This window comes from Streptopelia decaocto, assembly GCF_964273445.1.
Source record: "Streptopelia decaocto genome assembly, chromosome: 16".
NCBI classification, from domain to species: Eukaryota; Metazoa; Chordata; class Aves; order Columbiformes; family Columbidae; genus Streptopelia; species Streptopelia decaocto.
The window spans coordinates 6,715,472-6,727,620 of NC_138671.1; the positions used below are offsets into that span (position 1 = coordinate 6,715,472).

General features: G+C 44.4%; 1 protein-coding gene across 2 annotated transcripts; it reads right to left on the bottom strand.

Annotated features, from left to right (window-relative positions):
- Positions 1–715: 715 nt before the first annotated feature.
- On the bottom strand, positions 716–7,524 carry TMEM100 (transmembrane protein 100). Of its 2 annotated transcripts, XM_082067117.1 has the most exons (4): positions 7,329–7,524; positions 7,159–7,238; positions 4,131–4,314; positions 716–1,964 (listed from the first exon to the last, which is right to left on the bottom strand). In XM_082067117.1, exon 4 carries the CDS (start codon positions 1,900–1,902, stop codon positions 1,498–1,500), a length of 405 nt encoding a protein of 134 aa, XP_081923243.1. In that variant the 5' UTR covers positions 1,903–1,964; positions 4,131–4,314; positions 7,159–7,238; positions 7,329–7,524; the 3' UTR covers positions 716–1,497. The 2 variants fall into 2 exon arrangements, with proteins under 2 accessions (XP_081923243.1, XP_081923242.1); XM_082067116.1 differs by lacking the exon at positions 7,329–7,524 and having other exon boundaries at positions 7,159–7,317.
- Between the last annotated feature and the right edge of the window lie 4,625 nt (positions 7,525–12,149).

Genomic DNA, 12,149 nt, shown 5'->3' on the forward strand with positions numbered 1-12,149 from the left:
GCCCTGGCTCTAGGCTGACCCTGTGGCACCTGCTGGGCAGGTGTGCTCTGCCGTGGCATCGCCACGGCCGGTGTGGGTGCCTGGCTCACAAAATACACATCCAGCCCTTCCGAGTTTGGAGAAAATAAGGGGAAAAGAAAATAGAAAAATAAATAAAGAGGACTCTGTGCAGCGCCTCTGCCTTCTGACACCCTCACACGCGCTGGGGTGGGAGTCTGACTTGGCTCAACACCACTTTTCCTTCAAGATATTGATGAATAATATCCTTGTTTGCTTCAATTTGGGACCAGACCCTTAACTATTCATTATCTCAGAAAAGCTGGAAGATGTCTGGAACACAAGAGTTACAGAATCAAGTGTCTCAGATGCACACAGGGGACACCTGGCACCTGCTTTTCCTAAAGATGAATCATCCCAAAGCTCATTCAGCAAACACTGACCACACAGATGACTTTGCTTCCACAAGTAATGACTAATGGTTGTGTCTAAAACTGTCTATGCCAGTGCGTGTCTGCAGAACTGACCACTTTAGATTTTCAATAACTGAGTTCTTAAGCTGCAAGAGGAATGGGCTGTCGAACCAAAATTCATAGTCTATAGAGATTATTGGAAGATCACAGTGTCACAAGTGGTGTTCTACAAAAATAGAATGATAAAGCAGTCAGAGTTGAAGATACAAGCTATATTGATAGCAATAAAAGAGATATTCTAAAGGTTTAGCAGCACTGAATATTATTTTAATGAAATGTAATTTTTAATTTTATAGCAAAATAATCAAAAGTGCTAAACCTGACCACTTTCATTTACAAAAAAGAGTCTCATATTTTAAGCTATGATCATACCTCGTTATTTAGGTTAGACAATATAATTACACATTTCTACCTATATCTATTCAATAGAGAAACAAAATTAATATTAGTTGGTTTAAAAAAGGGGGAAAGTACCACAGATACTGGGAGGGGAAAGTTACATAAGATATAAGAATCAGCTTATTGAGCAATCTGCAGTGTGTTTGGCTGTTATTGCCTTCTTTTTTCTTTTTTGAGCTACAATTTAAAGTCACAGACAATCTGGCCACAAACTTGTATTCACCTCAAATCCTATGACTTCTCCCTTGGTCAAATGTCACAGTGTGTATTTTAATGAGATCTCTGGCATTTCAAGTCAGTTCAAATTATTTTCTTAGTTCTCAGAAGTTCCCTTTCCAACACGATCAGCATGTTGGAGGATGCAGTTATGACTGTAGTTATGACGACACTGTTTTCTGTAAAGGAAAACTGTTCTTTTCCTCCGTCTTTGAAAGAATCGCTACCAAGTCTGCAGTAAGAAAAATACCAAGAGCACTTGCAGATTTTTTAGGAGTATCCCTTAATCCATTCCATTTTCATTTCAGTCCATTCCCAAAGTTAAGTTAAAACCTGCGATCTCTCCTATTGATAAACAGTCAAGTTGACTTACAAAGGTTCCGTCTTCTGCGCAGCCTTCTCTTGGTCATCTTTAACCAAACAAGGTTCTCTGATTTGCCACCAGCGCCGTCTGGCTCTCCCGCCTCTTTGCTTTCTTGTTCTGCTGCCTGATTTTCCAGCACACTGCACTAGAAGCCAGCAAAAGGAGTCCTGATGACAAGAGGACTAATCCAAACACCGAGATGATGGAGCCGTGGGAATTGAAGCTGTATGCCACAGCAGTGACCACGATGCCGGCGATCAGGATGACCACACCGAAGGGAACGGTGCAGCGGTAGCAGGAGAGCTCTGCTCCCCCCGTTGCTGCGGTCAGCTGGCATTCTCTGACAAGCGGGATGGTGGTGATCACACAGTCATTGTTGTTACTCTTCTCTGTGGTTATGGAATCAGGATGCTTTGGAGCGCCCAGGATCTCTTTAATGGGTTCGGTTGTCATTTTGATTGTCTTGACTTCGTCAATTCTCAGGCTACAGCAGGCTCTGCTGAACGCTCATTGTCCTGCGGGGAGAAGAGCATGAGTTCAACTAAGAAACGTTACCGTTATGTGACAAGTGGGTGACACAGAAGTATGGCACTCGGGATTGCAGACAAGCAGACACAAGCTTAATTGCAACGCTACTGATCGTGGAGGATCTCAGTCAATTCTTTTGGTAGTCACCAGCACATGCGTAAGTGCTAGAAAGAACAGTCACAGACGAAGAAAGACACCAAACTTAAAGAGTTGTGGGTCAAACCCCACTTCAAGTTACGTTCTAAATTCAGTATTTCTGGATGTAATTTAGATTTCAGCGACATTACATCTTCTGACAAGGAGGTGAAGTTCATGGGCTGTTTTGCTTAAAATTCTACTCTTGCTTACACACTTTTTCTATACACCTATGCAAACACTACACAGATTTGTTCCAATGTACATCACAGTAACTCACAGACTCCTCCACTGCTGACCAGTATGGGTGACGTAGCTTTTGCTTTCATGAGCAGTACGATATCCAGCTCAGAGAAGAAGGAAGAGCGTAATGTTTTTATCACTTTTATCACCTTCACATCTGTGACTAGGAAGTTAATTGCCAGATACTTATATTCTCCTTTTCCTTTCCCACCACTCCCACCCTTGTTGCTAAGATATATTCGTCCACTGTGGAGAGCCCTAGGTTTTGAATCTCAGCACTTCATATAAATACGTGCTTTGCGGGAAAGAGGATTTCACTATTTTTAAACACATATACAAACTGTGCTCTCAGAGAGTTTGTATCTGAGTTTCCTTGAACCCTAATGAGAGAAGGAAAGTTCAGATCTGGTTTGACAAAGCTTTTGTTCTCCTGCTCTAAGGGGAGTGCTCCGCTCGACACCGTATCTCGCTGTGCACCCGTCTTTGGGGCTCAGCGGTGACAAGGCAGAGCAGCCTCTCCCTCCCCAGTGACAACGCTGGTGCAACACAACCGAGCGCACACTGAGCCCACAGACCGCACGAGAGGCAAAGGGCACAAACCGAAACACGGGAGGTTCCTTCTGAACATCAGGAATCACTTTTTCAAGTGAGGGTGACTGAGCGCTGGAACAGGCTGCCCGGGGAGGTTGTGGGGTCTCCATCCTTGGAGATATTCAAAGCCAAGGCAGCCACCTTTAGGTGACTCTGCTCGAGCTGGACGGGGGGTGGACCAGAACGCCTCCAGAGGTCCCTTCCAACCACAACCGTTCTGTGATTCTGTGTGTTTCTGGAGGTTCTTGGTATCTCCAAGGGCAGGAAGGGGATCTCATCAGCGCTTATCAGACAAAGCAAATGTCTCTGCTGACACCTTAGACACCCTACACTCTCCTAGGTTCTGTTGCATTGTCATTCAAATCATAACACACAATTAAGCACAATTTAAGAAAAAAATTAAGCGTTTCCCATATAAAAGGTCTCTTAGTTCCAAATACATTGCAATTACCATTCTTAAGTCTAAATAGTCTAACACTCACAAAACACGGAAACTTCCCAATAACTTGAAAAGGCTTTGGATTGGGCTCATAATAAACACAATTATTCTGAAGAACTTTAACATTCAATCAGAATATATTTACGTCTGCCTCTAGAGTTCTTGTCCCTCTGCTTCAGATACATCTCCAAAGAGCATTAAATCTCTCAGATGTCTTGTACAGAGATTTATAAATAATATATACTTATACAGTCAAAACTAACATGATTTTTTTTAAAAAAATCTCCTAAACTACCAAAATTAAGTCAATGGCAGCACAGTTCTTGCGTGTAATAGGATGTAAGGAGAGAAGTGTTCATATAAAACAAATAAACATGCCTCTATTGAAATACTGTAAGTTAAATAAACAACAGAACCTATTTAAAGTGTGAGCAAAGGTATTCAGCCCTATAAAATAGGGCCTTAGATCCTCATTGCCATCAAAGTCACTTCTGACTTATGCCAACAGGTGACTTGGTTCAGGTTTCAGGGTAAGAAATTTAGGCAAAGATACGCAGCAACACCAGCATCCTCTCACTAATCGCACTGGGAGCGCGGTCTGAAGGAGCCGCTGTGACTTGGAGGAGGAATGTGTTTCTGTGGCAACCTGTGGCTACCACTGGATAGAGAGGAATGTTTTACCCACCAACAAGTTCAAGTTGAGATTTACTGAAAAGAAACAAAACCCATCAACATGCACACCTACCAGGTCCACGAGAAACCCATCGTAACCAATCCCTTGGCTCAGGAAGCAGAGGAAGACTCTTCAGATGTCTCGTATGTCAGTCCAAGGCAGAGTCACGCAGCAGTAAGAGCCGCTCCACGCTTTGAAGTGTCAGATGTTGCTGAATGATGAACTGAAAGTGACAATATTCTAGCGCAGAAGTTTTCTGCAAGAAAAGTTGTTGGATATTTATCAGCTTCTTAAGAACTAAACTCCGGCATGGAAGAGCTGCTGTTGTGTGCTGGCTCCTGCTCCTAACCCAGCCCAGGCCGGAGATGTTCTCCATCTGGCTCTCCCAGTGGTTTCTGCCTCTTTTCTTGGCAGTCACCCATTTCTGGCCCTATGTCACATTTTCCTTTGATGATGTGATGTCTCGATGATGAGTGTCACAATCCAGGCAAGTCCCCCAGAAAGAGTCAGGCAGGAAAAGGTAATGCACATGAATTTCTGTAGTTAAAAAAACTCATTTAGCTTCATTTCTATTGCCCACTTCGCCTATGTGAATCATGACTCAGGATACTTGAGGTTTTGTCTTTTCTGCCTCCAGTTTCTATGAGCATATCACTATCTCCCTGTGCCTTGGTTTGCCTAGCTGTAAATGGACAGTGGCAACAGGCTTCCCACTAAAAACCTCTTTTAACTCTATTCTACTATAACAAAACCTGACTAATACAATCTGGAAATCTCCCAGAGAAAAAAAAAAAGGCAAACTGAGTAACTGAGTCCAAGAACTCACTGTCATAAACATAAGTCCATTATAATTATTATTTTTCATTACTACTGTTGGACTTTTTAAAACAAGCTTCATAAATCAAATAAGGACACGGCAGAATCTGCAACAGAGCAGTGTCACAACTCTGCAAAAAGCAGAGTGATGGAAATTGCTATCAGCTGCAGAAACAGCTGTGAAATCACCAACAGCTGGGTAAAACTGAGGAAGCAGCACAGATTTATGTTGCTAATCTTATTCAACATTCGCTTTCTATATGTGTATGATTATGGAAGATCATTTTGACGCTGAAGCAGGAGTCCTAAGTGTGGATGAGATTAAGTTGATAAATTTGTATAATGATAAACATTAAGGGCTTTTTCTCTTTTTGAGCGATTTAGATCATGCTAACATTTCACAAACACATTTACAGGCACAAACTGCCGCTGTTCTTCTCTAGATGAGCCTTGGATTCAGCCTGTGACATAGCTAAAGTATATTTAGCCGACTATTGAAGTTAGCTAATCATAAGGAAGTCTCCTTGCATATCTCCTTGACTATATTTTTGTGCACGTTACCTAGCAAGTAGTTTAACTTTCTGAAAAGTTTGGAGGGAAATGCAGAAAAACAAACAAACAACAACAACAAAACAAACAACAACAACAAAACAACCAACCAACAAAAAAACCACTTTAGATAAATAATCAAGATTACACTAAACAAAAGCAGACCTCTGGAATTATCTTGCAGCCAACTTCCACTCATATACAAAAATGGTTATATTTCTTTGAAAAGCTCTTCCTAGTGCAACTGTGCCCCCTAAGCCGCTCTGCTAGCATCATTCTTTGAAAAGATTAATTGCTCTGTCAGTAATCTATTTGTATTTGTCCTTGACCATGTACAGTTTCGGTAGGGTGTTTTGTTTTGTTATTAAATGAATGTATCTAAAAGCCTGACTGACAGAACAACTTCTCATAGACAGGATTCCTTCCCTTCTCCTCCTCTCCCTCATCAGAAAGCTGAGAAGCAGAAAAACATGAAATCTATACATTAAGCTTCCAATATTTTAACTCTGAACCATTTCAATGTGGTGCTCTCTCGGGAGGCTTCCCAAGTACTGAATGTTTCTGTGCAAGTGCAAAGAGCTGGTATTTCTCAGTAACTGTTTTGCGTTTTACTCAGACCCAGTTGGACACAAATTTAAGTTTTCTGCCTTCAGGCTCTGGACCTGATTCTCTGCATCTTGCATAATATTTCAGACACTCTTTTTTGCTTATGTAAAATGTCAATAAATCATAATGCTCCTGCTTCACACTTGGTTTGCATGAAAGTGACTATGGAAAACAGCATAAGGAGTCTTTCTGTCGTGAGAGGAGAGCCAGCGTTCATTTGGAATTCAATAGACTAATCCTGAACACAATCTCGCAGCTCTTTCCCATGTGAATGCTCCTGGAAATACAGAAGTAGGATTTGTACTTAAAAGACTCCAGGATCAGGCCCTGAACTACAGGGGCAGGAGAACACATTGCACCCATGACAACTGTCTGAGTCTCAGGATGCCCTAAGTTTCCACCACCAAGTTTTTAGGTAAAATAATGACCAGATTTAAGCTCTCACGCCTTTTTCGTTTATCAGACATAGTCGGAGGGTAGGAGGGGGGCCAACCAAACCCCTCCACAAACTAACTTTGTTAATCTGCAAATTGCAAAACTTCCAAAGGCGTCTGTAAAACACCGCGTGTGCCGCCGGTCCCCAAACACCTGTGCAAGCAAGAGCCGCCAACAGGCAAAGCAAGGGAAGCTTTAGGAGCGCTCTCTGCGGTCCAGCCCGTCCGAAACGAAACGGCATCGCGGGGCACAGCTCCGGCTGCGGGGACCCCGAAGTTTTTAATGGTGATGGTTCATGCCCTGGGAGCAGCCCTGTGCTGCACGGGGGGAGCGGGGCCGCGAACTGCCGCTGGACCCGCCGGCCGGAGCGGAGCTGCTCCCCGGGGTGCCCGAGCAAGCCCAGCCCGCCCCGCCGTACCGGGGAGCCGGGCCCCGGAGCCCCCGGGCACCGAGAGCTGGGCTGGGGGCGCCGGGCGTGCGGATCCGGTGGCTCCGAGCCGAGCCTTGCCGAGCCGTGCCGAGCCGAGCCGAGCCTTGCCGAGCGGAGCTGTGCCGAGACGAGCTGAGCCGTACAAGACCGTTCTATAGTATGCCGTGGCATGCCGTGCCCATGCTATGCAATACCATGCCGTGCCATGCTATGCCATGCCACACCACGCCTTGCCATTCCACACCGTGCCGTGCCGATCCTTACCTGCCGCCCGCCGGACGGGACTGCGGCGGACACGAACCCGGAGCAGCATAAGAGGGGGATGCAGCTCGCTGCATAAGGGACTGTAAACAAAGTTCTTGGTGAGAGCGAAACCATTAAGGGACCGGAGCAAATTCAGCGGCGAGAGCTGCGGCGGGCGGGGCGGCACTCACCGGGGACGGTCCCTCTGCGGTTGGGGAGGGCGGCCGGGAGGAAGGCTGGCTGGCTGGCTGGCTGTCCGTCCTTCAGAAGCTCGGCTGGGCAGGGCGAGCAAGAAGCGGGCCCTGCCCTCCGCGGTTTTGCTTGTCCGGCCCGGCGATGCCGGCGCTGCGCGGCTCACACGCCCATTTCAGAGGTGCGCACGGTGGGGACCTGCGTGTCTCCTGCTTCGCCAGGTCACACACATCGTGGCAAGGGCTCAGCATCACCCCCCCTCAAGATGTGTCTGCTTGAACACGGGGTGTGGGAAAGTGTTTTCCAGCCCTCTCTGATCTCCCGCACAGCACCATGCGGGGTGTCCGGCCCCATGGGGATCAGCACACGGTGATTCCAGCGCTGGACGGAGCGGCACTGCGGGCGCCAGAGCACAGTCCCTGCTGAAAATTAGTTTTATGTATCATCTAGAAATATTTTAACTGTCCTTTCTATGCTTTAATCACCCACTTCAGCGCAACATCAAATACTACAGGGGTTTGGAGTGGATGGGCATGGGTCTGTGTTATTTTTCACCACAATTTCTGTTCTTTTCAGACAAAAAGCAGGCATATTTTGCTTTGCAGTCTTGTAAAATGACATGTTTGAATTTTGCAGTTAAGCTTCCCCAAAGCTCATATTTAAAAGGCACTATTTTATCAATGATTGATAAAAGAGCAGCGCACCAGATGTATTTAATCAACCACTCTGTCTCTGAAAGCATGCATGTACTTTTGACTCCCTTTCCAGGGTGAAATCCTGGCTGCACAGAAATTAATAACAAAACTTCCATCGGCTTCACAGGGGCCAGGATTTCACCCTGTGTATCACTAAGCACTCTCCAGTGATGGAGATCCTGCCAAGAGTTCGTCTCCTCCAGTCAAATCAGCCAGGGCGTTTGGAAGAGCTTACAGCTTTATACAAGATACTGGCATTTATTTTCACCATTTGCCAGTGTTTCCTCCAAATACATAAGCATTTCAGCAGAAACGGCAAGCAAACTGGATCTGAGGGGAACTGTCACTAGGGGGGATCTCTTGGGCCATTAAGTCCAGTCCTTCTAATACAGGTAGCCATGTCACATAATATCTTTATTAAACTTGTCGAGTTCCACCTCAGACCAAGTGGGTTTCCTGCTCCTCCAGCTGGATGGCTACAAGCCCCATTCTGCCAATATCTAGGTAACTCAGTCTTGTTTCTAGCCACTTGTATTCACAGGCAGTCATACATGGATGGACAAGCCTTTGGCTAAAATAGATCTTCTCTCTTTTGGCAATTAACCTCTGATGTACTAAGAGGTAGAAATCAGACTCTCTCAGTCTTATTTTCGATCTTCTCAGATGCAGCCTTACCAGTATCCTCCATACAAGTCAAGTATTTTCCTGTCTCTACCAGAAATCACTAACATTTCGTAATTACCCTCTGATTGTTCACTATATCTGGATTCTTCTCCAGTTTGAGTTCCATTTCTCACTTTATATCAGAAATACTTGCTGTTAGCACACATGTGCCTGACCTAGTTTTCACCCCATCCCTATTACATCAATTCCTCTCTAGTCTTCCCAGTGTAGTATTTTGTCCTCCTATGTTGATAGAGGACCTCCCTCCCATGCTTACACCATCAACAGTTTCACTAGTACATTCTTACTTTTTCATGCCAACTTTATTACTGAAAGTATTACATAAAATACGGAAAGTATTACATAAAATAACTCCCAATACTCATTTTTATGAACTAATCAGAAGTACACATAAACAAGCGTTGAAGCTGGGCTTAGAATTCACGTGTTTCTGTACAAATAAATGCCCTAACAATAGCCTAGAAAGTCACACTCTCTTGTAGACCCAGGGCAATTGTAACTCCTTTTGGTGACGCAGAAAAGCTGCGAGATGGGAATGACATCTCCTGCTAGTGCTGAGGGATTAGCGGGTTTTCCCCTACAAGGGTGGGTTTGTAGCTCTCAAGCACATCATAAGGCTCAAATACAACTTGGGCACTACCCCTCTGGCCTTTTAAAAAAGGGATGACTGATTACCTCTGCCTTTTAAGGTCCTGCTGCGTTCTGAGCATGACTCTCCAAGGATATAAAGAAAGAAGCACCAAACATACCCGAAGCAGCACGTTTGGCACCTGTAGAAATTCAGTGCAAACAGCTGAGGAACAGCTGCAGTGCGGGGTTACAGGTTCACAATTTTGGACTGCCACGCTTAAATGCTTCATAGTTCCCCTTTAGGACCTGCCCTAAATGACAAAATCTCCTCCCTGGGGCCTTAACACAGCTGCTTTGGAGGAGATGCGGCCCCAGCGCCTGGGACAACGAGCAAGAAGCCTGTGTGATTCTGGAACTCACGCAGCCTATTGAGAGAGCAGCGCTTTGCTCCCAAATTGAGCAATGCTGGTGCTCTGCCTACTAAGACACACTTGCAATGCTTCACGTCTTTGAGTTTCTACCAGTCTCCTGGGCCTTAACAGCACAGCAAACAGTGACTCATTAATCTGGCAAAATACAACCATTATGGACTCACTATTCAATTAGTTTTTCTTGCCTTTTCCCTCACCCTCCACTGAATTTTCCTTTATTTCATCCCTAAGCCCACACACGGACACAACATGCTGGCTGATTACATTTACTGGAACTTTTAGAAAACACTCTTTCAACATGTTTAATATGTTGTAAATTGTCCTTATCATGTCATGCAGTGTATGTGTTTTGTGATGGGGAATGGAGTCCTTAGCAAAGCCAGTTAAACCAAAGAACCAAACCTCCACATCAAATCCTGTAGCTCCCCTCTCATTAAAAGAGTTTACAGCACAAGGGAGTTCAGCCCTGTTGGTCGATAGCTATGCAAACCACCCACGCTGTGTGTAATCAGGCTCATGAAATGGATGTGCTTATAATGACAGTGAGAAACCTCTTTGGTGACTAAGAACATGGGAAGGAATTTTCTTTGAACTCCATTAGATTAGATCCTACCAGTACTTTGGCCAACATCAGTTACACTGCTGTGCATTTGAACTTTGTTATTGCCCTGCTCGACTTTCACTTAATCTTCCTGCAGCGCTGAAGAAGACAGGACGTCTGGAACTGAAAACAATTATTCTTATCTCCTACTGCTTTCATAATTACATGAAGTTCGCATTTGAAGAGCTGCATTCCTTATGGGGATGTGTGCTTTTCATTAACAGGGGGATGCACCACACTACCAGCAGCCAAATCCTGAATCTTGCACAAGTCGGTTACAGAACTCTGCAACATGCAGCTTTCTGGCTGAGCTAAGAGGAAGCCTGGTCACAAACACAAGACAACGTAATTTCACCATAACTCTGCTTTTTGTTAGAGACTGTTGCAGTAGAACCCAGCAGATTCAGCTGAGATTTAAGGCAGGCTCGGTAGGAACTCTTCCCGTGGCTCTGTGGGCTTTTCTTGGTTTTCCACCTGCGCTGAGTACCCCAAAGAATTTACAGGGCACAAAGACACGAAGGGAAATGCAGACAAAGCGCTGAAAAAGTGAATTGTCCAAGCTCGCCTAGCAGATGATGCCAAGAGACATTTTGCTTCTTGCCTCCCTTCTCTGCCAGTAGAAACGGCATAAAGAGCACACATCGTTCCCTCTTCAGATGGTCAGTCTAATGAATACAGAGCATTTCAGCCACTTGTAATTGACTCTCCAGCAATGGAAAGAAAATTATGAGCTTCCGGGTAACCTACACAGGCCATCGGTTGTGCTATTTCCTTTAAAACAGGCCTCTCTGTAGGCTGTAGACGGCTTGGGAAAACTGATGAGAAGGGCAAGAAAATGTTATGGGGAAATCACCACTTGCCAATGGTGTTCAGTGGCTGTCGATGCACAGACATGCAGGTTTAAGGCCAGAAGAAGTGTTCAGATTATTTTAGCTGACATCCTGTATAACACAAAGCATTCAAGTGACATTCAGTCTATGATCTGTACTGCGAAACCAAAATTCTCTGCTCATCTTTCTTTGTCCTATTCCAGCACAATCCTTGGGACTAAATTAATACACCAGATCTATCTAAAATACTGCATGTAGGTAAAATACCCAGATTTTCTCCTACATAATAGATGCATTCCATGAAATTAACAGTAAGTCACGTGTCTGACCTATAGTGTAGTTAAGAAAGAAAAAACTATTGCAGTAAGACCAGTTCTTACTATTCCCCTAATGTAGAACTTTTCATACATATCATCTGCTTTAGCATTATATGCTACAGAAATTTTTAAGAAATATTTCTACATCCATGTAAACAGGTTGGGAAAGTAGAGGGTGTGGTAGTGACAAGCATTTGCCAAATCAAATCAAGACGTAAATAGCCCTGCTTATCTTTTGAATGAGTCACTTTAGGCCACGCAGATAATACTGCAATCCCTTCTTTCCCACAGCAAGTTTTCAAATTGCCTCTTTCCTCAGCGCCAGGTAAACAGGTTGCACCTCACACTCTCCAGCTTATTTGCACTGGGAGTGCATTACTTCTCAGAAACCCTGTGGCTAAAAGGTGTAAATCAAAAGTAAACATGGCCAAATGAGAGAGATGGGTCCTGACACCGGGAGTCCAGCATATTAAAACTCTTTACCAAAGATAGATAAAAAATATTTAGTATTAGAAGGCAGGAAATCACATCTTGAAGATGAATAGGAATACACCTATTATATTTAGGCAGGAGTATAAAATACATAAAATATAGAAAAATCTCACTGTGGCAGACAGGCGAGACTTCTACATATTCTAAGAGTGTTGAAAAAACCCCATATTTCCCTTTGACTGATAGAGGAGAGGGGAATA

Excerpts from the sequence above, each read along its gene's own strand:
- TMEM100 (XM_082067117.1), bottom strand. The coding sequence starts at position 1,902 with ATGACAACCGAACCCATTAAAGAGATCCTGGGCGCTCCAAAGCATCCT.